The sequence below is a fragment of the Arvicanthis niloticus genome, chromosome 16 (assembly GCF_011762505.2).
Source record: "Arvicanthis niloticus isolate mArvNil1 chromosome 16, mArvNil1.pat.X, whole genome shotgun sequence".
NCBI classification, from domain to species: Eukaryota; Metazoa; Chordata; class Mammalia; order Rodentia; family Muridae; genus Arvicanthis; species Arvicanthis niloticus.
The window spans coordinates 62,199,015-62,226,775 of record NC_047673.1 but is presented as its reverse complement, the minus strand read 5'-3'; the positions used below and the strand labels follow the sequence as shown (position 1 = coordinate 62,226,775).

Sequence of the window (27,761 nt, the reverse complement as noted above, 5' to 3'; positions counted from 1 at the left end):
CTAGAGCCCCCTATCCTATCCCCCCTCCTCCTTTATGCTTTTGTACCATTTTGATTACATGCATGTATTAAGGTCAGTTCTAGGTTGAAGGTCTAGCAATACAATAGATGCAAATATTCAAGGAACAAGCAATACAATAAACACAAATAGTCAAAGAAAAAGCAAGGCATTAAACCCAATTACTTGAACACTCCTGTGATCACTGTTTCTGAGGGCTTATCAGGATGACCAAAAAATCTGAGCCTACTTCCCTATCCTAGCCCAAGGTCATTTTCATGTCTAAAGCCTACTTCCTTGTTCTAACCTAAAATTTAGATTCCTGTCTGAAATTACTTCTTTGTTCTAGCCTAATATTTAGGTGCCCGCCTGATATTACTTTTTTTTAGCCCAAGATCTAGATTCCTACCTGAAATTACTGCTTTGTTCTTGATTAATGTCAGATTCCTGCCTGAAGCCCATTTCCTTGTCCTTGGCCCATGTCAGATTCTTGCCGAGCAGCCCCAAAAGCTCTCTGCCTCCTCCCTTTTTTTTATTTCATTAACACGGCTGAGTCTGTCTTAGGTCATTCTGAGAAGAATGCCTTCCTTACCCATCATGAAATATGTATTATATAAAGCAGTGCACTTCTGTCTTAGGCTGGTAAGACTCTGTATAGAATCTTACCCTTCCTTGGCTTGCCAGCCTGTTAACTTAATAACTGTCTGGGGGGGGGGTCCATTTTCAGGTTCAAGCCATGTACTTGGCTGCCAATATGTTAATGTTGTTGAATAAAAGCTTTAACATAATGGTCAGGAATAAAAGTATTACCAGGCCAAAAAGGGCTAGCATGATCAAGCTATATATGCCATTTTTGAAGCTTGAGAAAATAGAAATACTGACCTCAAGGCCATGAGTAATTTTATCTGCAGTGTCTACTGCATCAATGCTCAATAGAGCAGCATTCTTGAAATTCATGAGTTCCCTATGTATCGTTAAAATATCCTGAGAGGTGATAGAATTATGCCAAATACACCTAATGTGTCATTAAACTTCTTCCTAATTATAATGACTACCACTGTAAATTGTAGAATTAACCTGAATCTAATGGTACTTGGCATGACACTCAAGCTGTCTCCTTACCCTTAAATGTTGAAGCTCCTTCCAGTAATTTGAATAGGATAAATAGCATCAATCTGTTCTGGCCAATTCTTTTTAAAGAGTGAGTCTCTTAGGCATGGTGTGTCTTCCTGCTGAGGCTGACTGAAGTAAAACATAAGGAAGGAAAGCTTGGCCAGAAAGGAAAGCCTGTAAGGCTTCTCAAAGATCTCTAGTACTCTAGTCTATACAGAAAGAACATATTTTAGTGCCACACTAAGAGAATGTGTCTACTTGGATTAGGGCCACAACCCACATCTTTCCAAGAAGCATGGCCATCTGTATTTGGGCTAAGAGTGGTAGTTGTGTCCTGTGTGATGGTTCTTTAGCTGAGGAATGAATAGGGGTTTCCTTGTAGCCTACACTTGGCTGGACATGGCATGCATCCAAATAAAGGATAATATATACCCTAAAGAGGCCATTCCTAAGTTATTTAAGGTACAACTGGTGTAGGCGTCACATCAGGGTTCCTTACACATGCTGAATCTCCACAGAGAATGTAGCTGGTATGCCATGGTGTGTTACAGGTATTCACAATATTGATTGGTTACTTCCCACAGCTGTTGGACAGTGATGTTACATATTGACATAAGAATCTTCCATCCATCTTCAGCCTTCTATAGAGGTGAACAACTTTCATGATTTCATCCTTTGTGTCAAAAATCAATTTTTATATGCCCTGTTAGTGAAAATTTTTTCAAATGATTTGATGAGTTAGGGAGTGTTTATAAGCTCACATGGATACAAGGAATACCCAACAATAGAAGGTTTCCTGCTCTGCTTTTAGATGGAATGTGGTGATTTGCAATGTTCCAGTAAATGGGTAACCAGAGAAGGCCTAGGTCTTCAGGACACCTGCCCTCACAGTGGTTGTAGCTCAGTTTCCAGAGGGAGAACACTGACTGCTCACCTAGACAACAATTTCATTACCCAAAGTCTTGGGCAGTCTTTCCTCCTTCATGTTGGTTTTCCCCATCTGTGTAAGAGAAGGAAATATGAAGACATATTAGCTGAAAGGAACAGCTGGGAATGCTGGTACAGGGGAGTCAGGAAAATGGCACAGGGTGATGTCTTAGATTTCTCCTATGCTTGAGGACATGTGAGGTAGAAAGGTCATTTCTTTAGATGAATCCTTTACTTCTGCTCAGCAACCTCATTTGGGAGCCCTAGGGTGCTTCTTAACCTGGAAGAGATAAGTAAAAAGGAGTAAGGGTGTTTGAAACTGGTCTTGACTGTTAGACTTCAACCAACATCCAGGATGCAGTATTCATTTCTAGTTCAACCTGAGCTCTTTCTGTTTCCCAATAATTCCATTCTCATCTCCTCATAGAGTCAAATGACTGCTGGGGACTAGTCACTACTAGCGTTTCACATAATCTAGTACTTAAGATGCTGTGAGCAACTTTCCCATTGACTCAAGGATACTTAGACTTTCAATTAAATACTGATGGCTGGGATATAGCAGGTGGGTAAAACAAATGGAAAAAGAAAGATGAAAAGGCCACACAGGATTTACTTTCTCAGAAAGCTGTACTGAGGAATAAATGGTGGTCACGGGCTCATACTTATAGGACAGCACCTGGAAAAGAGTTTCTTCTCAGTGAGACTACAGAAGACCAACTCTAACTCTTCCTAATTCCATCCTCTCCATCACCCATGCCTGATACAACTTTACTGTGTTGCCTGTTTTTCAGGAATCAGCTCTTGTTCCATCCAAATCTGGATTAGGTTAAGGTAACAATAAAGACAAGTGGGTGGTAGTTAGACACAGCCTTGTAGCAAAAGGACTGTAGGAGCTAAGAGAAGGGTTCTGTGTAGTTTAGACTGAGTCTTGCTTAAAGTGAGTTTAGTGTTTTGTGAGTTATACTAATCTCTAACAACATCTCCATCAGTTCCAAAACAGTGTCAGAAAACTGGAAAACTCCAAGTGTCTCCTTTCAGTCCTTCTGACTCCAAGGAAGCAGGCTGTGTAGACACAAGATGGTCTTTGATGCACATGAACCAGAGGAAAGCAGACAAAAGGCAGAAGGTGTGGGACAGAGTGGTTAAGAGTCTGATAAAACGAGCTGCTGCTAGACCAGCTAGTGTAGTTCAAGGCTGTCCATCTTTCCTTCTGTCCTTGGAACAACCTTAGCAATGGTTTTGCCCACTTGGCATTTCTCATCTCACAACAAGGACTCTGTCATTGTTTGATCTCTCCAGGGAGCTCTTCTTCAACACACACCACTTCTAACCCACAGCTAGACCTGCATGTGAAACTCCTTATACCATGGACACTGCCATAAGGAGACGACGGTACACTATGTTTTGTTTTTGTTTTCATGGGAGTCCTTTCCTTAGCATGGTGTTTCTTTGTTGGTCTATCCAAATTCTCTTCTGTAGCTTCTTTCTATACAATGGCCAACAGAGGGCAATTGTTGCCCAAGACTCCTGTTTTAGTGGTCCTAGTAGTAGGGTATATTTATGAATAGGCTCAGCTTACCTTGGACTGAAGGATTACATTATAGATGCTGGACTCTCTTCTTAAAAGTTCAGAGTATACTGTTTTCTTTGAGACTCCATCTGCTACAAATAAACAAATAACCATAGTCTATGAAAGGTAAATGGTTTTTTAGAGATTGCCTAGTCATATTTTGTCTTTCTGTGATAAAGAAATAAAATCTGCAGGTTAAATGGCCCGTACCCTGTGGAAAAGGATGTTTGTATACTCAGATACCCTTTCCATCCCAAGGATTACACATGTGATAGGGCACATCTTATTCAAGTCTCACCTAAAGCACATTGGGGATTCTTTTTTATTCCTGAGGCCCAGTTTAGCCTAAAGAGAATCTTTCTAGCCCCTGTATGAAATGCAAAGTTTGCTCTGGCATTGGTGATTTTGCATGGTTAGTAGACTTATGTCAGTGTCTCAGTTTTTTAATTTGATTGATTCTGATTATACTTAGGGCTTTACTATTGTAGTGCATACCTGACTATAACCACAAGCATTCATGAAACAGTTAAGTATTTATTAAGTTCCTATTGTGTGCCGGGTTCCACAGAAGTTCCCCGAAAAACAAAGAAAGAATTTATAGATTTTTGCTGTAAAATTATTTTAGGCTAGATGAAGTGTTAATCTTAACACATTCTTTTTCTTTAGTATTAACATAATGTTTTAAGGTCAAGTTCAAAAGTAACAGGCAGAATTTTGTGCCTTCTTCTTACAGAACACAAAACAACCTACAAATAGTGGATCTAACCCAAGATTATCATAGACTTCATCATTTCAGAGCTAGTCTTGTGTAAGTCTCTACCCCAGATTTGGTGAGGGACCCAAATTGCTCTCAATTTCATTTGTTGTTGCAAAGACTAGTGTGTCTACATCTCTCAGTCTCTGTCTCTCTCTCTATCTCACTCTGTCTGTTTCTCCATCTTACTCGTTTGCTTATGAGAGGAAGACAGATGTTTTCTTGAATGAACTTGGAGAACATGCCTGAGGGACTATGATATTTTCAATGTGCGAGTCCACTTGAGTTATGATGCATGTCACAAACCCTTTCCCATAGAATGACACCCTCAATACAATACTCAGGCCTGCAAATTTACACACATGTGCTAACATTTACCTACTGCTGTGTTTAAGGCTTACTACTGAATGTGTGTAATCTACTTAATAACTTTATGCATTAAGCCTTAGTATCATGTGTATCTTATAGCTGAGAAAAATGAAACCTTCAGTGCTAGACTAACTGGCCAAATAACAGTCAAGATGTAATTTTATCTCTATATGTGTTGTTCTACAGCAATGAGAAAAGTAATAAATACACAAAGGGTATAGTTTTGTAGGATGTGAGGATTGTGGATAGAGAACAGGCCACGCTATAGTTGGTAAGAATGAAGGGCTGCCTCAATCTCAAAGTATAGTGCAGTTGGCAACAGCACCTTGTCCATGGTAAATCTGCAAATATAGTGAGGTCATCCTCTTTCCTCTCCTCTCTCATTCTTGTTCCTCATCCAATCGGTGCTGCTGCTCTCCAGAGCAGCTGACAGCAGAGTGAGTGGTCAATGTTGGTTTTGCCTATGATTTTTTTGGCCCCTGGCAATACTTTCTGATCCAAGAGAACCATAGGTTATCTAGTTTTATCCTAGATGGAGAATCCCTTCCTTTTCTTCAGGACAAAACCAAAGTAAGTTTGGGATTGTAAAATTTACTTTCAATGTTAGTTTGGCTTCACCAGCTGGATAGGTTTGTCTCTTGAGTGAAACTGGATTTAACTGCCATGCATCTGGAGAGTCTCTGTGCCTTTATATTTTTGGTTGTAGTCTTAGCCATTGTAAGGCTGAGCCATCATCTCTTCAACCTGAGAGTCTCTATTCTCAACCAACACCTTTTCTTACAAGTATATATTCATTCAGCCAGTGCAGTATGATCATGTCTTGACACAAGAGTACTGATGCATTCTAGTTAAAAACTTCACCTCTCATAGGACGGATGTGATGGGTTAAATGTCCACTATTCCCTCTGACTTAGCTCTGGCATGTATTCTGAAGAAGTGGTACAAATTTGAATCCCAAATGATCAAAATAATTATAGCCCCTCATTTTACTTTGTGGTAAAACTTGGCCCTTGTATTTATTCCTAGATTAAGAACATTAATCATCTCATTGCACATTGAGCTATAAAACTGGATCTTAAAACTAGGTCTCTTTTGTCATAATTTAGGTAAGGACATTGATCTTTTATATTTAAATCTTTATAACCACATTGCAGTGCCTCAAGCTACAACAGGAATGTTGTATGTGCCTTACTAGTTTATCTCAACCTAGCACATCTCCTCTAATTTTAACAATTTACCACTCTAGATGTGGTGGGACTTGGGAGAAAGGAGCCTAATAATGAGGCAGTCTGAAATCTCATGCAATAGCCAACTTTATTTAGAGCATCAGACAATTTATACTCTGAGGATTAAGTAGAGTCACTTGAGTAAAGTGCACAGAGACAAGGACAAGCCACATGTGGCAAAACATGTTTTCATAGAGACATATAAACAAATAGCAATATCCAGTTGTAATGAATGAGCTAGTAAACTCAGTCCCATCTGATACATCTGGGACGAGCACAAAAGCATATTCCAAGGACAATTCCATGTTTTGAAGAAACTGAAGTAACAAGACAATTGTCTTGTTCTCTTGGAATTTTCTTACAAGCACTGAGAATTCTCCTCACACAACCCCATTCTTGGACTGTGTTCCAACACTCAATCTTTGATCATCACCCTCCCTTTGCTGCACTTAAGCCCTTGCTCCCCAGTCAGCCCATCTAGCAATTCTGCTCCTTCCTCCACTTTAAGTTTTACCTCCCTCCTACATGTGGAGCTCTCTCCAACCACAGTCTTTTCTTATCCAGGTCTGTTCTCTCCCTCAAGCAGTGTTAAGAACTTCATGTAGGGAATTCAGTGATCAATGAAAAGCCATTCTTCCTCTTTTAGAGAGCATCTTTCCCCTTCACAAGGTGGCTAGGAGAAAGACCTTTGCACCATTTGGATACACATGTATATCAAACCTCTCTAGATATTACTCAAAATTATTAAAAAAGTAGAGCAGAGATCCTAGACTTTATGAGATTCCTCACTTTATGAGACACAGCTCTCCAAGTTCTTAATAACCAGTATTGATACACAGATAGACAACCAGGTAGATAATAAATGGATAGACAAATACATAGATAAGTAGAAAGATGACAGATAGATATATATTTACATACATAGATACATACATAGATACATACATACATATGTATATTCTTAGATTAGATGAACAGAGTGAGCCAGGCTCTGAGACATGATTTCTTTGGTAGAACACATAGGTCTGATTTTTCCAACTAATACCTTTCCTGGAAGAGCTCACCAACATAACTCCCATTCTTTCTGGCCCTTGTTTTTTAGTTTCCTGGTATAATTGATATCCTTCAGATTAGAAGCCATTAAACTCCTTAAGGTATCCTCTCAAGAGTATCAACCATTACCATCAAGGTTACCTGACTTCACAATGAGAACTTCTTAGCCAATGAGTGATGAATCTGTCCTTTAACTTTTTGCCATTTTCTTCTCTAAAATGCCATATCAGACCCCATTTTTTCCCTTATGACATATGGTTCTATGATCATATGACTGGTAAGAAATCCCAACCAATGCCCCTTATCCGAATCAGCTCTAAAGAATCTCTAGGAGAAAGAGGAAGAGAGGAAGGGAGGGAGGGACAGAGGAAGGGAGAGAGAGAGAGAGAGAGAGAGAAAGAGAGAGAGAGAGAGAGAGAGAGAAGGAGAGACAGACAGAGAGACAGAGACACAGAGACACACAGAGAGAATTTCTTCTCTTGTTAATGATTTGAGTTTGTTGATTTATACGGTAAGGGGTAAGCACAGAGCTGGAGAGACAGCTCAGCTGTTCAAGATCCTCCTGATCTCCCAGAGGACGTAAGTTTTGTCCTCAGTACCCACATTGGGTGGCTCACAACTGCCTGAAACTCTAGCTTCAGGGGATCTGATGCCTTTTTTCTGGTCATTTCAGGCATGTAGGTGTGCATATGTGCATATTTTTTATGAAAAATAACATTAATTTGTAAAAATGCAGAGACAAAAAGGTTCCCTCCCTCAAATATAGAAAGTCTTACCCTTAAACAATGTGAACCTGGCCACTTGGGACTTGACCCCAGTGTGTTATGACATCTTATTATTAGTTCAAATGTCTAGTACCAAGAAAGATGGCTTACACTGTTGAATTTACTACTTTACAAAATAGTGAAATGTCCAGATATGGACCACATACAAATGTCATGGAAGATAAAACCAAATAGTTTCCTTTAATTGTTAGAAAAGAACTATTTTTCATGGGGCATTCTCTCACTGAGACTGCCTGCTGCATATCTCTTTATCTTGTAGCATTTTTCTTTATTAATCATTATTTTTGCATTTATTCTAGACTGGTAAATTCTTTTATACTGGCTCCTTTGGCTTGCCACCATAGTTCCTGAAATGATACTCTCCACTCTACTCTGGGTAAATAAAACATCACTTCTTAGAAGAAAGAAGGCATATTCTCACATTTTAACTTCCAAGACAGTCCTACCTCGTCTTCTCTTGTACAAATGGAACAGAAGTGCCAACACCGGAATAAAAATAAGCAGAGAGAACATGGCCAGTCCCCTTGGCAATGCAGCCTGGTGAGAATGGAAGCTTGGAGTGTCTGGAAATAGAAACTGTAGTGAGTATTGGCTATCAGGAGACAGGCCCACGATTCTGTGAACATTTGTCCACACTCAGGGCCACTGGCAAAATGGGATGCCCTTTTGGAGAGTGCCAAAAATTTTCAATTTACTATTTGAATCAAAGAGTCATACAAGGGTTCCTCAAAAATACCTGGGAATGCTTAACCCTTCATAGAAGAAGGTTTTGGTCTTTCTCCCAGGAGGTTGCTTGGGTTGAGATACACCCAGGGCTAGACTCATCATAAAGGAGGCATGCACATGTGAAGACTAGCCAAAAGCTAAGCCTTGGAGCATCTCTCAGTGATTTCTGGGGCTTTCCAGAGGGGAGGGAAGAAGCTGGTTACCTGTACATGACTGCAAGACAGTGACAGAGTCAGAATTGTTGCTGACAGGGTTCTGGACTGTACATGTGTAAGTCAGATTTTGGTCCATGGGGGAGTGGAAGATCCGAAGGACATTGCTTTTCTCTCCAGAGGGACTCCAACTGTATGTCACATTCTTTTCTTCTTTCTCCACAGAGCATGTCAGTGTGCCATTACAGGTATTGTTCAAAGATAGTATCAAACTCTGTGTAATTTTTGGCTTTTGAAGGCGACCTATGAGGGAAAACATATGAGCCTATAGTGAGCTGAAACCAGCATATAAAAGCTTGTGAAAATTCATTGTTAGCTTTTCAGAAATTTGTATAATAGATGTGAAATGCAGCATTAAATAAGTCATGAAAACAAATAAATTATATTAAAATTATTTTTGATATTTTATTATGGTCCATGTGCCGGTGGTGAGTTATATCTATTGCATTAATGCTTTGTAATGATGTGTACTTTCAACCCTATGGATCTTAACATCAGCCAAAGCAGAAAATTGTTTTTTTTAATGGTTTTTCTATATTTATTTATTTTTCTGTCACTCATATTAAGTAATCAAGGGCTTTTTTCTTTGCTGAGATTGTAATATAATTTCATCATTTCTCCCTTTCTTCACTCCAACCCGCCCCCCCCCATGCTTCTTTTTTCAAACTTATGGCCTTTGTTTTCATTAATTGTTGCTACACATACATATATACACATACTTATACACATATCTATTTTTTCATTTTCCATTTATTCAAAATAGATTATTTTCTCATACAATATATCCTGAGACAAAAAGGGAGTGGATCTGACTGGGAGGAGAGGGGATTGGAGGGGAGGGGAAGGGAGGAGCTGAAAGGAGTACAGAGGGGAATTTCATCATAGCAGAACTTCTTACATTGCATACATTTGGAGATGCTGTAACTTTGGGCTTGATTTATTCTTTTGGTCACTGATTCTCTACACTTGCACAAGCGATGGAGGGAAGGTTTCTAAAACAGATGAAACTCTAAAGTGTATCATCTTTGTAGCCATTACACTGTGAATATAAAGCAAAATCTTATACTAATCCAGTATTTGTAAAAAAAATCACTTTGCCTCAGTAGGAAAGTTTCATTTAAGCATGAAAATGAATGCCAGTAATCTATGCATTCAGGAGAGTGAGGCAGAAAGATTATGAATTTAAGGCCAGTCTGGGATACCTACTAAAACCATTCAAAAAAACCAAAAGGGACTAAATCTATAAATCATAAGCATCAAAAGTGTGGTGGTTTGAATGAAAATGGCTCCTACAGGCTCATACATTTGAATGTTTAGTCACCAGGAAGTAGAACTGTTGGCCTCAATTAGGATTAGGAGTTGTGGCTGTGCTGGAGGAAGTGTGCCACTGAGGGTGGGCTTCAAAAAGCCCAAACCAGGCCCAGAATTTCTCTCTGCTTCTTGGCCTGCTGAGCAGGTTGTAGCTCTCAGCTGTTGTTCCAGCTGGGTGCATGCTATCAAGCTCTGTGCCATGATTGTAATGAACTAGACTTCTGAAACTGTAAGCAAACCCCAAATTAAATGCTTTCCTTTACAAGAGTTGGCTTGCTCATGATGTCTCTTCACACCCATACAGTACTAAGACAGACAGAATTCCACTCTGTAATTGCTATTCTTGTTTGTCAACTTGACTACATATGGAATAACCTAGAATCCAAAAACGGAGGGCACACCATTGAGGGATTTTTTTGCTTAATTTGAAGGAGGAAGATCTACTTCTAATCCTGATCTTCAGGCAGAAAGACACACCTTTCATCTGGCCCATTCGTTTTGCTGGAGGCCTATGTAAGGACATGGAAGAAGGAAGCTTTTGCTTTCTATCTGCTTTCTCTCACCTTGCTGCCAGTCCATTCCCTCACTGGCAGTAGAGCCTACTTCTTTGGGATCCCAGTGTCTACTGAAGACCAGCTGACACAGTCAGTCAGCCTTGTGGACTGAGGGACTCTTAGATTCATAGCTAGCCATTGTTTGTTTAACTGGACAACAGTTATTCTAATAAATCCTCTTGCTATACAGAGAGATTCATCCTTTCTTATTCTAGACTCTAGAGTCCAGAGAACCCTGACTAATACAGAGTTTGGTACCAGATGTGGTTCTTGAGCAACCAAAGTATAAGAATCAATCTTTTAAGTATCTGGAATTTTCTAATTAGGTAACACCTACAATTACTTAAGCTTTTCCAGTTATTGAAGCCTTGTCTGGGAGCTCTGACTGTACTAAACGCCCATGGCATTAACTATGAATGTAAGGAGACAAATACATTTGATTACTCTAATTCACCAATTGTGATTGGCAATGGAATTTGTGACTCTTTATATAAAACTTTTGACAGTTTGTGGAAAAATGAGAAAACTGATGGTACTGGTTGGTTTCTCTTAGCATGTCTGGATAAATTGACAAAGGATAAGGAATGAGTGCTGTGATAATATTAACCAACTTCTAGCATCTCAGAATATAGTGAAGGGCAACAATGAGCTTAGTAGTAAAATTGATCAACTCTAGATGCACATGAACAGTCCAAAAATAGATAGTGTGCCTTGCAAGAGAACCTTCTCTCCAGCAGCCAAAGAGCTCAACTTGTGGAAAATTGAACCAAAGATCTCATTATAAGGTAGGCTGAAGTTCAGTAAAAACTCAGGTTGCAGCCTTGAAGAATGTGCTCCACCTTGTTCATTATTTGGAGACTTCCATAGGATCATCTTCACATAGCTTAAGATTCCACTGCAGTAGGTTTCTATACCACTCCTCAAATGCCCTTCAATTCTAGCTGATTCTCCAAGAATTCTTCCAACCACATCTCCCCTCCTCTGCCACATCCAATTTCAGTCTCTTCAACTCCCAGTCCACCCACAAAATTTATACTAGTTCCTCCTTCTAGGGAGATCTATGTGTCCTCTCTAGTCCTTTTCTTCATACCTAACTTCTCTAGCTCTTCAGATTGTAGCTTGGTTATCATTTTTATATAAGCAAATACATACTATATTTGTTTTTTGGGGGGGTAAATATCACTCAGATTGATTTGTTCTAGTTTAATCCATTTACTTCTAAATTTCATGATGTAATATTTTAAACAGGTGAGTAATACTTTACTGTAAAAATGCACCACACTTTCTTCATTCATTCTACTATTGTGGAACATCTAAGTTGTTTCTAGTTTCTGGCTACTATAATAGAGTAGCAATGAACATGGTTGTGCAAGTGTCTCTGTCATATATAAAGCACTCTTTGAGTATATGCCCAATTTTCTGAGGAACCACCATACTGATTATCATAGTGGCTGTATAAGTTTATACTCCAATCAACAGTGGAGGGGAGTTTCCCTTATTCCAAATTCTTGCCAACATGAACTGTCACTTGTGTTATTGATTTCAGCCATTCTGACAGGTGTAAGGAGAATTTTAAAAATAATTTTGGTTTGTATTTCCCTGATGCTAAGAATGGTGAACATTTGTTTAAGTGTTTTTTAGCCATTTGTGTTTCTTCTATTGAAAATTCTGTTTAGATCTGTGCCCCATTTTTTAATTGGATTATTTAGGATTTTGATATCTAATTTTTTGAGTTCTTTACATACTTTAGATATTAGTCTTCTGTTGGATGTAGAGTTAGTTAAAAAAAAACTTTTTCCATTCTGTAGGCTCCCACTCTGTCTCAATGATAGTGTCCTTTGCTTTACAGAAACTTTTCAGTTTCATGAGGTCCCATTTATTAATTGTTGATCTTAGTGTATATACTGTTGGTGTTCTGTTCAAGAAGTCTTCTCCTGTGCTACTGAATGCAAGGCTAGCCCCCCTTTTCTTTTCTATCAGTTCAGTGCATCTGATTTTATGATTTATGATTTGATCTACTTGGGCTTGAGTTTTGTGCAGGGTGATAAGTATGGATCTATCTGTATGCTTCTACATGCAGACATCAATTTGACCAGTAATTTTGCTGTCTTTTTCCAGTGTGCATTTCTAGCTTCTTTATCCATAGCTCTGTGGATTTATGTGTGGGTCTTCACTTTGATTCCACTGATCAATGCACTTGTTTTTTATGCTAATACTATGGTGTTTTACTCTGTGGTACAACATGATATCAGGAATGCTGAGACCTTCAACAGTTCTTTTATCATTTAGGATTGTTCTAGTTATCCTGGGGTTTTTGTTTTTTTCACATGAAGTCGAGATCCTTTCAAGATCTGTAAAGAATTGTGTTTGGTTTTGGTAGGGATTGTATTGATTTTGTATTTTGTTGTATTTTGATTTGTATTGTATTGATTGTATTTACTTTTGGTAGGATGATCAATATTTACTATGTTCATCCTACAGTGTGGGAACAGGACTGAGGATGGGGATGAGAGTCGATGGAGTCATGTAACAAATCCCAGGAATCAGACTCCAGAGATCAGCATCAGAGTGCAGATCTGAATTTACTGCTCAGTGCCTAAGTTTATACGTGGTGTTTGAACGAATCCTGAGCCCCTGAATCTTTAGCCAATCATATCCCACCACACCATCACCATCCCCAACGAAAACTCTGCCCCAATGAAAAGCCTGCCCCAATAAAAACCCTGCCTGATAAGGTAATTTGGAAGGAGTGCGTGGGCATCATCACCTGTTAGGACTTCCATGAAGACTGAGGGTAGAGACAGTCATTTCCCTGGTCTGTTCTTTTTTTGCTGTCTCACTGGTGTTCCAGGAGCCATCTTAGATCAAATGTCTCATACAGCAGATTAGACTCCGAGGAAGGAGCCTGTGGTGCCTAGCTCTCTATTCTACTCTTTCCTTCACAAAGTTGACTTCCACATCTCTCACAGGTCTCCCAGTCTCCCTTCTGTTTTTATTTGAATGCTAAAATAAAGACTTCTAAGAGAAGCAACTTGGCAGGTAACTGTTGATCCTTGATATTTTGAGGGACAGTGAATGTTCCATTTATTCCTGACATAGACCCATTGCTAAGTGTCTGTTGAGGTTCCCTACTGGAGGACAGTGGAGGCAAAACATATTAAAGACCACCTGCCTGATGGGCCTTGACCCAATTGGAGAAGTCCGTGGTTACTACTTGAATCAGTAGTATGAAATCCTTTGGGCATATATTTTCTGTTAGATAAAAGCCCACCATCCCTGGAGCCAGGTTGAATGGCCCATTAAACAGAAGTGCTACTTTAGAGTTGATTGGGAATTGATTCTCTCCCATTGCTGGATTGTCATTGTCCATTATAGGCAACTGGGAATCCCAACTAACAAGGAGAAAATGGGCAGATTCCTAATGGCAGCCCAAAGGAATCATTGAGCATGCACCCCAGAATTAGCTGTTATGATAACACACATCAGTAGAAAAAGGGTAGATGGTCCTGTCTCTGGTTCTTCTGGAGATACCTAGTTTATAGGAGTCTTAAAGCTCATAGAAGGTCACTGGCTGGAGGTGTCTTGACCATTAGGGTGTTGACACTGTAGAGTTTGGCAGTCATCTCTCCTCTTCCTCATCTGACTCACTCACTCAGTTAGAGGTTCTGCAAGGCTGCCTTCAGTGGCTCCTTCCATCAGCTCCATCTGGACCATCATTGTTTTAGGGTCTGATAGATTTGACAGGAACCAAAATGGGCTTATCTGCTCTTTCTGGAAAAACACAAACAAACCTTCTTCCCATGGTTAGCAGAGGGGCTGGACTCTTTCAGATGTTATCTATAGGGTTTCTCCAATAGACCAAGTGAAAGGAGTTATTCTTTACAGCATAGACCCCTTTCAGTGTTTATATTATGGGGAGAGACCCTATTTGTCAAAATTTTTTAAATTTATAATTAATAATTTTATTAACTTATCCTGGGGACAAGTTCCCTATATGTCCCTCTCTAATTATTCCTTAAGAGAAGAATGCTTAATGATAGCTTTGAGTGCTATGGGGAATTCCATTCCAGTGAGAGATACCTTGGTCCTTGCAACTAACTTATGCTGGCCAATTGACAGTTTTAGGGCATAACAGACACCCATGACTAGCATAGCCTTTCTCATAGTTGCAATAAACATCTTGGGGTTTTCTTTGGGTTGTGCTACAGCAAAAACATAAAAAAGGCATCTATGCAGACATGAACATATTTTAAGTACCCAAACTTAGTGATGTGAGTGACATCCATTTCCCATTATGAATGGTCCCAAAGGAAGAAGCAGGCCTGGGCTGAGCAGGCAGGCACTAAATGTTTGCATGAGGCTGGGGTACGATTAAGGGAAAGTCTATATAACAAGTGGGCAGAATCATGGAGGCATGAGTGGAAGGGTCAAGCTTGTTCTAAGGGGGATAACAAGAAGGTAGAATCCAGACGATCCACTTCTTGGTCAAAATGGCCAGCAAGTCACCTAATTTAACTGAACTGTTGAAGTATTGTATCCAAATTAATAAAAATTGAACTGAAAAGGGAGACATGACAAGAGAAACTGAGGAAATTTAATAAATCATCAAATCCTACTAAAAAGCCTATACTCAACAAAACTGAAAAATATACATGGAAATGGACAATTTTCTAGACAGATACCAGGTACCAAAGTTAACTTGGGATCAGATAAAGCATCTAAACAGTCCCATAACCCATAAAGAAATAACAGTAGTCATTAAAATCGCCTAACCAAAAAAAGCCCAGGACCAGATGGTTTTAGTGAAGAATTCTATCAGACCTTCAAGGAAGACCTAATACCAATTCTCTTCAAACTATTCCACAAAATAGAAACAGAAAGAAAACTACCCAATTCGTTCTATGAAGCCACAATTATGCTCATACCTAAACCACACAAAGACCCAACAAAGAAAGAGAACTTCAGACCAATCTTCCTTATGAATATTGATACAAAAATACTCAATAAAATTCTCAAAAACCGAAGCCAAGAACACATCAAACCAATCATCTATCATGATCAAGTAGGCTTTATTCCAGGAATGCAGGAATGGTTCAATATGTAGAAATCCATCAATGTAATCCACTATATAAACAAACTCAAAGAAAAAACCACATGATCATCTCACTAGAAGCTCAGAAAGCATTTGACAAAATTCAACATCTCTTCATGGTAAAAGTCCTGGAAAGATAAGATATTAAAGACCCATACCTAAACATAGTAAAAGAAATATACAAAAAGCTGGTAGCCAATATCAAATTAAATGAAGAGAAACTTGAGGCAATCCCACTAAAATCAGGGACTAGAAAAGGCTGCCTCCTCTCTCCCTACCTATTCAATATAGTACTGGAAGTCCTAGCCAGAGCAATTAGACAACAAAAGGAAGTCAAAGGGATACAAATAGGAAAGGAAGAAGTCAAAATATCACTATTTGCAGATGATATGATAGTATACATAAGTGACCCCAAAACTTCCACCAGAGAACTCCTAAACCTGATAAACAACTTCTGCAAAGTGGATGAATATAAAATTAATTCAAACAAATCAGTAGTCTTCCTCTACTCAAAGGATAAATAGGCTAAGAAAAAAATTAGGGAAACGAAACCCTTCACAATAGTCACAAATAATATAAAATACCTTGGTGTGAATCTAACCAAGTAAGTGAAAGATCTGTATGACAAGAACTTCAAGTCTCTGAAGGAAGAAATTGAAGCATATCTCTGAAGATGGAAAGATCTTAGAGTTCTATATGATGTAACCAAAACTGTTTTTAGAGGCATCTGTGAAGCCAGAGGCAGTCTGTGAGATGGGCCTGTCAGAAATAAAGCAACTATTGGATACACTCATCATAGGCAAGATGGGAAAATTTATTTTTTGAGAAATAATTTTCCATAAAAGCTAGAAAGGAATATCTGAGCTATAGAGTGAGAGTTAAATGCCATGACAGCAGATCCTGAGTGAAGGTCACCCCAGAAACTCAGTATAGCACTGGGAATGAGACTCAGTGTTTGGATCTAGTGTAACAGAGGAGAGGGGAATGAAGGGCACACAACACATGCTTTCATAGTTCTTCGCATTTTCTCATGCATTCTGTAATTATTTTAAAACCAGAAGCTTTGTAAAAACCACTTTGCATATGGTATCTTACTAGATTGTCTGGATAATGCTTGCAAATTGATTGTTTAAATTTAATAAAAAAATAAAATAAAGAACAAAGGACAAATTCGACCACAAAACAAAATACAGCTAAAGTCAGTGAAGGCCATATCTAAAGTTAGATCTTTATAAGTACTGATGTGCTATGTAATTGCAAGGATAAAAAGAGTTAGGAAACTGTTTGCAGAAATATGGGTGTGGTTTAGATCACAAATCTCCAAAGCAAAAGAAAATCCAAGCCCCCTGTCCCCCCATAACTTACGATAGATATGAAGGTGGTAGGTCTTGGTGATGCATTTCTCATAGTTCTCTTCATTGATGTCTGCTTTGTAAGTTCCTGCATCTTCCATCCTCAGGTCTCTAATGACCAAGTCATAGTTCTGACTTCTGACTTCTATTCGTCCTTTATAAATGACCTGGGTTATGGTAATTTCAGGTTCTTGGAGTCCTGGTTTTACAAAAGCAACAGATGATTGAGAAGTCCAGGCAATGTTAATAATTTTCTGTGGTTCTTGAATCTTTAAGGGGAAAGTAACTGACTCCCCAAGAATCCCATTCACCACCATCGAGTCTGAATCTCCTTCTGCTGCTTCAGACCCTGAGGATATAAATAGAAAACATATAAATATAAACAGTAATATAAATATAAATAATATAAATATAAATAAATAAAATATAAATATAAATAAATATAAATATAAATAAATATAAATAGTAACCATATAAATATAAACAGTAACCATCACATTGTTGATCTGTTCTGTGTCCCTTCTCTTTTTGAGTATCATTGAGGAACTTCCTCAGACACTACTCATCCTGTGTCTTGGGATTTTTTTCTTTCATTCTAAGTATTTTTGGGGGGCTGGGGTTATGTAGGGGGTTGGTTTGAGACAGGGTTTGTTTGTGTAGTCCTGGCTGTTCTGGAACTTGCTCTGAAGACCAGGATAGCCTTGAATTCACAGAGATCCTTCTGCCTTTGCTCCCAAGTGGTGGGATCAAATGCATGTCCCACCACCTGGCTTACTCTAAATATGTTTAATCTGCTATGACAACCAAAATTTAGTTGTAAATCTGCTTTGTTCTCTGAAACAATACTGTTCCTGGATAAATACATATGTTCATTCATAAATGTGTGAACTTAGCCCGTTTTGTAAGTTGCTACAAGAGAGTCCTTATATTACAGAGTAAATTCTAGTACTTAACTCACTCAATAAATGGTTAAACACCCATTGTGTGCCGAACACTCTATGTAGGCTGTAAAGAGAGAAGTGATCAGGAAAGAGCCCCAAACCCATCAATTTAGGGGACAATTTCACCAGAGCCTGAAAGGATTTTTGACATTATCTCCCAAGGATGAAAGCAAAAGTGTAACATAGTTTTTGAAGACCACAGGAAAAACCAAAACCAAAAAAGTAGCATCCCAATACTTCATCATCCCACAGCCTTAGTCCAGCCAAATGAGTGATGAACCAAGAGTCTCACCATGCAGGGCGCTGACAGAGCTCTCTCTCTCTCTCTCTCTCTCTCTCTCTCTCTCTCTCTCTCTCTCTCTCTCTCTCTCTTTCTCTCTCGCCCCTCTCAGCTGTTGGACACTCTTCTGAGGATTCCAGCGGCAGCTGGGAGACCAGGAGTCTGAAACCAGTTGATCCCCCCAAGCCTTCTTGTCCGGGGGTCCCCATCCAGGAGCTCTGCCACCCGCAGAACTTCAGACAGAGTAAGAACTCCCCACGCCAGATGGGGCCCCAAAGTGCCAAGTGCCGCAAAGAGTGAACTCAGTACAAAAATCCCGTACATCTACTTCTCTCCAGAGGCACATCTCCCTGAGCTGCCCAGGGAAGAAGACACGCGGGACCGGCAACACAGCCCAACAGGATCCCATGCCGGCAACCACGCATGAACTAATCATCCCCGCATATATTGTGTCACTGACTTCTCAAATGTGGAGGCCATTTGCTAAGGATGAGAGCTTCTCGGTATGGAAGCAGTGGTGCAGCCACAAGTGGTTGAATGTGGTGTCAGTGTCACAGCTATATGCCACTCCCCACTGCAAAGTCATTCAGGAAATGCTGGACTATCAGAAAGCAATCGAGCAGAGTGGTTATGAGTGGGCGAGGTTGCTGCAGGGGAAGTATTGCACGCAGCTCTTTGCACTGCTGATATCGTTGCAAGAACCCTGACCTCTCTGAGAAAAAGCAGAGCCGGATGTAGGTGTGAACTGGATTCTCTGCTGTGTTTAAAGGCATGAAAGTTCTAGAGAGGTAGCTGAGAGACTACAGCATGTAGCTGAAAAGCACACGAGACAGACTCCAGACTGGACATCTACTCACACACCGGGCAAACTCACTGGAGTTACAAAGCCTCCCTCAGTCTACGCCAGCTGTAACATTGGCCCCATGGACTCCTTGAGCAGCAAATAATGGAACACAACATGAGCAGAGGTGCTTTGTTAACTGGCAAAGTGAAATTAATGCAAATTATTCCTGGTGTTGATCATGACCAATTGATCAAAATTGCATGGCCCTTCCCTATGACCAATCACTGATGCTGAGGCCATGTTGGACCCACTTAGAGTCTCTCTATGGGATAATTCAAATACAGCTCAGCCAGATGCTTTTAAGTCCTCTACTTAGTGGATTTTAATCTACTTTTGAAAGCAGTTTGGTTTTGAAGGAAAATCTCTATATCAATCAACTCCAATATTTATTTTTCTACATGCTACAGAGACTCAAATGTTATATTATCACTGGAGGGAACTTCAGCAAAATCCAATTCTGGACATAGGGTGTGACACAAATACATCTTGAAAGGTGGCTAAGATTTGCATGTCATGCATGAGGCCTCACGTTTGAGCCTCAGGGGAATTAATACCAAGTTGGGGAAATAAGAAACATGTATAAAACTTTCCTTTGTGATATGAAATGAGAGATAAGAAATTTATTCCTCGGGTTCTGAATTCAAATTTTACAAGCTTTGATGTCAAATGAGTCTAGATTTTCATTATGGGGGAAGGGTGTGTGTGTGTGTGTGTGAGAGAGAGAGAGAAAGACAGAGAGACAGAGACAGAGAGACAGAGAGACAGAGAGACAGTGAGAGACAGACAGAGAGAGACAGACACACACAGAGACAGAGAGACAGAGAGATGGACAGAGAAAGATCTAGAAACATAAATTAGGCTCAGATTTGGGGCAGTCTTAAATTTGAGTTTATCCTATCTATATGTGGTGGATCTTCTAAAGTTATATGGATTAAGATTAAAACAATGTGTTGGTGGTAATTTTAATATAGTAATCCTGTATAGAAAGAAAAAGAAGCTTTGGTAATAGAGAAAGTAGATATGTCGTAAAGAAGAAAGAGAGAACTTAAAGACTCTAATGTTGTCATCAGGGTATGAGCCAAGCAGGATATGATAGGAATAGGAAAGAAAGGCTTAGTTTGAGAGCTAGTGCAAGGAGGGACAGTGAGGAAATAGGCACCTAATAACCTTCATTCATGTTGCTATTTGATTTTAGTTTCCGCTCTGTATCTGTAGAAAATTATAGTACAAAATAGATATGCAAGAAAGATGTCAAAGGGAAAAGACAAGATTAGTACTAGAACTATTGAATCTGAGATGACATTGGTCCACCTAAGTAAGCATCCTTCCTTCCAAGGAGAAAGTATGGTCTAGGGGTATTGTCACATGGTAGAGAGTGGCAACAGAACCTGCTAGCTATAATTCCTGTGTTAGGAATTATGATGAGAAATCCAAGTACTGAGAGGTTGGTGATGTAGAAAGATTCAAGTCAGAAACTGTAAGGCTTAGGTCCAGAGCTGAGCCTGTGAGCAGTGTCCATGGTAATAAAAGAATGAGCAAAACAACATACAAAGCAAAGTGTCAAATACCAAGTGTCATAAGCATTATCAACAGGGAACCTACTATGGTCTCAAGAAGAAAATATCTGTGATATAATGATTCAGAAGTCTCAAGTGAGTCAAAGGCTGGAAATAGCTCTAACGTATATGTGTTTGGGAATGATATTGATGATATTTGAGATTGGAGAAGTTGTGAGACAATCCTACCAGAATCCAGATTATTCTGAATGGGGCAGGGCAAGGGAAATGGATTTGAGCCAGTTGGATTTAATTAAATTAATTAATTAACTTTAATTTCATTTAATGAGCCTTTAAGTTTCCTACAATATGGAGCATGAAAATATCTGTTCAATAGAACTGTTATCAGAGCACATAGAAGGTGCATAAAACATAGTAAACAAGTTGTGTAGGGAAACATAAAGTGAAAGATAATCATTCTTGATGGCCTTCATAACTTCAGTCATGTAGAAGGTGAGACTATCTTTGAAGAATAAGAAGCCCAGGATCAAACTTGATAGAATGTAACCCAATGATGTGTATATATGTTAGATTCAAGTGTATTTGAACCTACCAGCATAGTCTTGAAAAAAGTTATTGAAATCTCATTATCCTTAATTCCTCATTTGTAAACATAGATAACAAGTAATGTGTGATAAAATAGCACTTATCAATGTGTGGAGGTACATATAAATGGTGGTTTCAGTCGTTTTGATGTAAAAAATATTGAGGCACGGACTTATAAACTAACAAGTAATTGATAAAGCAGATAAAATAGTTGCAGAAACCTGAGGATGCAAGTAAGGAGAAGTGTCTCACAGCTACTATATCAGCTGACTAGCATTATTTCCCAACTTCCATATAGCAGACCATAAGTGGGAAGAGGAAGACCAGGCCATGCTTCTAAAGGAGAAACAAAGTCTAGAAAAGGCTACCACTGATGCAGGTTTGAATGATGTGTGTTTAGATTCCATTGCTGTGGCAGAAGCTATAGCACAAATCAAAGGAGGACCAGTTTTGTTCATAGCCACTTGGCTTCACAGCTGTAAGCCTGTGGCAAGGTGGAACACCATGGCAAGGAGCATGTGACAGAGGCTAGCTTTTCTCCTCATGGTACCCAGTAACCAGAGAAAGAACAGCAAAGTCTGGGAACAAGGTCTCCCTTTCTGTGACATAACTGTCACTAATCTGTGTCTCCTGATTATACCCACATCTCCTAGTTTCCATCACTTCCTAATATGGTCATCCGGTTTTGTATATATCAGAGGATTAACCCACTGGTGAAGTTAGAACCCTTGTAATGGATCACTTCCCAAAGCCAATTAGGTCAAAACTAAGCCTTTATCATATGAAATTCATGGGTTGGTCAGATATGCCACATTAAAACTACAACATGTGGTAAGTGTCTGTTTGCAGTGATCTTTTGGAAGCTCTGAGGAAGAGGGAATCTGAAGCAGAGATCACAGGATGACATCAGTATGGACGGAGCACAGTGGAGAGAGTCTCTGTAAGAGGCAGCCTTCCAACTTTTTTTCTTTAGGCTGGAGTACTTGTGGAGCAACAGGTCATTCCATGTATCAGATGGTGACCTGTGTTTCATTGGATGATATATTTCATGTCTATAAGTAGACTTTACAAACACACATTCCATGAATAAGTAGTTTCCAAAAGCTGCTATTGGAAGCAGATGACAGAGATGGTTAGAAAAGAGAATTTAAAAGGATAAACAAATAAAAAAGTGTCAGGAAATCATCTGAGTTTGAGAACTTGATGGGCTAGGAGGTCTCTAACTGGATAGAAGAAAATGTCTTGTGGATCTTCTTAGAGTCTATGAAGAACATATACCATTTCCGTGGGGCTTGTGAAGCTACAGTCTCCTGTCACACATACCACCATCATCCATGCCCTGCCAGATTAGACCTCAGTCACTCTCTTCCCATTATTTCTCTTCCTCTGATGGTTATATAGACCATGGGCACTTCACCTCAGAGCATCTGTGTGCTCTCTTTTCTTTCCTCACCAGATTCTCCACACTCCTTTACCTTATGTTGGTATAGTCACCAACATCGTCCCATCAAAAGAGTTATCCTGACTGTCACTACTCTAGAGCCAGTGGGCCCCGGGAGAACAGAGCCTAAAAATGAGGCAGACTAAAGTCTCACACAATAGCTAACTTCATGCCTGTGCATGGCTGAATGGCTACAGCAAAGGCAATGGGACACCTGAAGTAGACCTACTGTGAGTACAAACACCTGTGAGGTGCACACAAGCACATCCTAAGAACAATCCTGTGCTTTGGAGGGCTGAGGTCACAAGACTCTTTTTTCTTGGTGTTTTCTCACAAATACTAAGAACTCTCCTCACACAGCTTCATCCACAGACTGTGTTCTGACACCTGACTACCAGTGCTAAGAAGCCCACTCATTACTTTTTCTTTTCTGTGCCAGACACAACTACTAAAGTTCTAAGTATGTATATTAATTTATTATCATGACTCCCTCCCTGAATGCACCCCACTTAATGCAGTCTTTGTTTCTATCACTGATGTTTCTCCTACAACCCACGGATGGTTTTTTTAAGTGTTTCTTAGGGCTAGGCCATAGAATAAACACAAATATTTTCTCTTGCTATGGGTACAACAACTCTATAAATAGAAAAATGAAACAGAACAAACAAGGTAGAAAATCCAATTGCAAAACTAAGAATGAGGGGCCGAAGAGAACCTTTCATTGGTCTCTGGGTCTTGCTCAGAGTTTAAATTGATTAATAAGAAGGAGCAGTCAGCAAATTATACCTTCATTCTACCATAGTATCTGCTCTGTTTGAAAAGAAAATCCATATAGGACTCTCATTTAGCAACAGTGCCTCAAACTGCAGACCAAGAAACATTCCATGCAAGGCTCTATTGCCTTCTAGTTAAGTGTCTAAGAATGTCCTGAACCAGCTAAGACTCACAGTCCCAGCTAGCAAAGGAAACTAAGCAGACCTGTCATTTTGAGAGACTGTGAGGATTAAATGAGGTGACAGATCTCCATAGTTTATGTACTAAATGGAAAGAAATTAGAGACCCTCAAGATGTCTTGCATTGAAGGTCATCCTTGGCCTGTCTTTTTGTAAGTCACCATGACCTTTTGATTAAGAACATGACTTCCCGGCCAGGTGGTGGTGGTGCATGCCTTTAATCCCAGCACTTGGGAGGCAGAGGCAGGTGGATTTCTGAGTTCGAGGCCAGCCTGGTCTACAAAGTGAGTTCCAGGACAGTCACGGCTACACAGAGAAACCCTGTCTCAAAAAAAAAAAAAAAGAAAAAAAGAAAGAAAGAAGAAGAAAGAAAGAAAGAAAGAAAGGAAAAGAAAAGAAAAGAAAAGAAAAGAAAAGAAAAGAAAAGAAAAGAAAAGAAAAGAAAAAGAACATGACTTCCTGGCTGTGACTCCTGCTTTTATGGGACACTAGCTGTCAGTCCTGGGAGAAGTTAGCAACCCCTTCATGCCTCAGGTCCCTCAGCTTTATAATAACTCTGGTGATTACGCTGACCTCATAACTAAGCCAGCATCTGTGGGCTGGCATTTCCTGACCACTGTATTGTTTCTTAAATACAAAGTGAGTAACAGGCTGCAGGATGACCCAGTCTGCCAAGTAATTGCTTTGTAAGCATGATGACCTGAATTCAGATCTCTAGCACACATCAGTATCTCCAGCATCATGAGAGGCTTGGGATGACAAAGAGACAGGCAGATTCCTGAAAGCTCATTGGCCAGCCAACCTAGCTGAATGAGTGTACTCCAGGTTCAATTAGAGAACCTGTCTTAAAAAATAAGATGGAGAGCAATTAAGGAAGATAGTGTATATGGACCTCTGACCTCGTAATGCAGAGGCACGCATATGCACCTGCATGCACATAGGCATATACCCCTCCCCCAATGCACACAACCTCTCTTATGCATGGCACACACTTACTTATAAATACCCCCCAAAAAACAAACATTGTTGAAGGGACTAAAGGAGTACCATAGACCACTCTGAAGGAAAAAAAAAATGATTGGGACATTGGAGTGAGGAGGGAGGGGTTGGGGGTGTGGTCAGGGGCAGTGGCCGGGGAGGATGTAACAGAGAGAGGAAGCAAGGAGGGTTGAATTGTTGCTTAACAATCACTGCTACACTTTGTTTTTCATGAGTCTTTAAATAAGTATTTCTTATTCTTGTTTTTTTTTCTTGAGGGAGTGGGACAGCAGCCAAACGATCTTTTTTTCTGGTTCTCCATCCAACAGTTAACAGTGTGGCTAGAAGCTCCCTCCATATCTGGGATCCCAGGAAGATTAACAGAGATAGCTTGAGTATGCAACACTGAAAGAAGACTTATAATTAGTCAAAATAAGGCAAGAGCGTTTTGAGAGCGAACTGACACAACCACACTGGAAATCAATCTGGCTGTTCCTCAGAAAATTGTGTATAGCATTACCCGAGGACTCAGCTATACCACTTCTGGGCACATATCCAGAAGGTACTCCAACATAGAACAAGGACACATGCTCCACTATGTTCATAGCAACCTTATTCATCATAGCCATAAGCTGGAAAGAACCCAGATGTCCTTCAACAGAGGAATGGATACAGAAAATGTGGCACATTTACACAGTAGAGTATTACTCACCTATTAAAAACAATGAATTCATGAAATTCGTAGGCAAATGGATGGAACTAGAAAATATCATCCTGAGTGAGGTAGCCGAATCACAGAAGAACACACATGGTATGCACTCACTGTTAAGTGGATATTAGCCCAAAAGCTCACAATATCCAAGAATGAAACTTTCAGGCACATGGATGGAACTAGAAAATGTAATCATCCCGACCGAAATAACACAAACCCAGAAAGGTAAATATGATACGTATTCACTTGTATGTGGACATTAGCCATTAAATAAAGGTTTCCCAACCTACATTCCATAGACCCAGAGAGGTTAGGTATAGAGGAAGGGAAAAGGGAGACACTTGGATCTCCCTGGAAGGGGTGATAGAATAAATTTTATGGGTGGACTGAGGGCAGGAAGAAGCAGGAACATGAGGGAAAGGACAGGCGGGGAGATAGGGCTGAAGGAGAGAATGTAGGGAGAGAAACCTGGGATTGAGGGGCATGTGTGGATGACAGGGAAGCCCATGCAGTGGAAAATTTCCTAAAATACATGAAGAAAATTCTAATGAGGTCCCTTAATAATTGGGGAGATAGAGCCCCAACTGTCCATCTCTTGTCACTAAAAGAAGTTTCCAGTAGCAAGGCTGGGTAGCACTTCATTGAATTGTTGGCCAAGAAAGTCTCATGGAAATCCACCAATGACACAGGCTGTTGCTAAGACAATGGGCTGCTCTCAGCAAACGGACAGTGGGACCCCACTGCCAAGGACAGCGCCCACACAACTCATTAACCAAAGAGAGGGTGAGCTGGTGTCTTCATGGAGCCTTTACCCACATGTTCTCGTGTCTCTGGTGTGGGACGCTTACTCTGTAAACTACCAAAAGAGAAAGTAAACACCAATCCGGCCACAAAACCTTTGATCTGTAATCTGTCCTGCATGCAAGATATGCCAGGGCAACAGTGGCACAGAACTTGTGGCTGTAACCAACCAATGTCTCACTTGACTTAAGGCCTGCTTTATGAGATGGAGACTATACCTGACACTGCTGGGGTGATCCAGCAACTAAATAGATAGTCCATAGACCCGGGGTAAAACCCAACACTACTGGTCTTTAAAAAAAAAGTATTAACAAACTGACTCCTAATGATATTCCGCTATACTCAGAGATGCTTTCTCCTGCAGCAGATGGGAACAGACACAGAAATCCACAGCCAGACATTATGTGGAGAGAGAGTCCCAGGAACACAGAGCTCTAAATGAGATGTCTCCATCAAATCGTTCCTCTCAGAGCTTAGGGAGCCCCATGGAATAGGAGGCAGAAAGAGTATAAGAGCCAGAATGGTGGAGGACACCAAGGTAACAAGGCCCTCTGAGTCAAATAATCAGGGCTCATATGACCTCAGGCTGAAACAGCAAACAGCACCGACATGGCTCTGTACCATGTTTTAGGGCAGTATTTTTGTGAAATTCCTGAGTGTGTGAATGAATGGGTCTTGTGTCTGCCCTTGGGCTCTTTTTCTTCTAATTGAACTGTATTGTCCAGCCTCAGTGTGATGGTTTTTGTTTCATCATATTATATTTTGTTTTTACATGTTTGTTATTTAGAAGCCTGTTCTTTTCTAATGAGGGACAGAAAGGAAGTTGATCTAGAGGGGAGGGAAGGTGGAGAGGAACTGGGAGGAGTTGGGAGGGGGCTGTAACCAGGACATATAGTATGAAAAAGTTTCTATTTTCAACAAATGGGGAAAAAAGAAAAGAAAAAAAAAAAACCCATGGGTTCTTAGCCTACTTGCTAGTGTTTTCCATTATGTGACTCCAGTGACGAGCATTAATTAAGTAATTAATTAACTACCCAACAAATTTTTATTAAGTGCCTACTATGTCCCAGACCTATGCAGATAACACCAGTCACCAGTTAAGACGAGAGAATTAAATAAACAGATGAAAATACAAGAGGAAAAATCAAGCTGAAATGATGCTGGAAATGAAAAACTTAACCCAAAGAAATAGTGCAGCAGCTCAAAGGCCTTTAGGAAGAGGAGAGAACAGGAGTTGAAGGCATAGCCAGGAACTGGGACAAGTGAAAGAAGACTGGTTTAATGCAGTAAGGCACATTGCTTGGGTCTCAAGTTCTTCCTCTAGTTCAGTAGTTTGAGTATAATATGAACAGAAGCCCAGGAAGTTCTGCTGACACTAGATCAAAGGCAGATGTCCCTGTTCTCCAGAGCATAATTTCTAAAAAGTTATGAAATAGTAGGAGTTGAATCCTAGCAACGGTCAGAACTCACAGATTTGCAGGCAAAGGAACCAGATCCACAGAGGGTGCTGATCCATCTCCAGTCAGACTCCAGTCTTCAGGGGAAAATCTGGTAGCTGCTTTCACTTCAGTTTGGTGTTTCCGGAGACTGGAGAGAGGAAGTGTGAGCTGATTAAGAGGCGTTACTTCTTAGCCTCCTTACTAGTGTTTTCCATTATACAATAATAAT

At 39.9% G+C, this 27,761-nt stretch overlaps 1 protein-coding gene across 2 annotated transcripts; it reads right to left on the bottom strand.

Annotated features, from left to right (window-relative positions):
• Positions 1-27,682, bottom strand: LOC117721954 (SLAM family member 5-like). 2 transcript variants are annotated; one of them, XM_076914489.1, is made up of 6 exons: positions 27,564-27,682; positions 17,055-17,390; positions 8,724-8,975; positions 8,241-8,357; positions 3,617-3,699; positions 1-2,317 (listed from the first exon to the last, which is right to left on the bottom strand). In XM_076914489.1, exons 1-6 carry the CDS (start codon positions 27,607-27,609, stop codon positions 2,288-2,290), a joined length of 864 nt encoding a protein of 287 aa, XP_076770604.1. In that variant the 5' UTR covers positions 27,610-27,682; the 3' UTR covers positions 1-2,287. The 2 variants fall into 2 exon arrangements, with proteins under 2 accessions (XP_076770604.1, XP_076770603.1); XM_076914488.1 differs by having other exon boundaries at positions 1-2,110.
• Between the last annotated feature and the right edge of the window lie 79 nt (positions 27,683-27,761).

Excerpts from the sequence above, each read along its gene's own strand:
- LOC117721954 (XM_076914488.1), bottom strand. The coding sequence starts at position 27,609 with ATGGATCAGCACCCTCTGTGGATCTGGTTCCTTTGCCTGCAAATCT. Across the intron at positions 8,976-17,054 it reads CTACCACCTTCATATCTATC|GTCGCCTTCAAAAGCCAAAA; the intron begins GTAAGTTATGGG and ends TTTCCCTCATAG. Across the intron at positions 3,700-8,240 it reads TTTGTACAAGAGAAGACGAG|CAGATGGAGTCTCAAAGAAA; the intron begins GTAGGACTGTCT and ends GTTTATTTGTAG.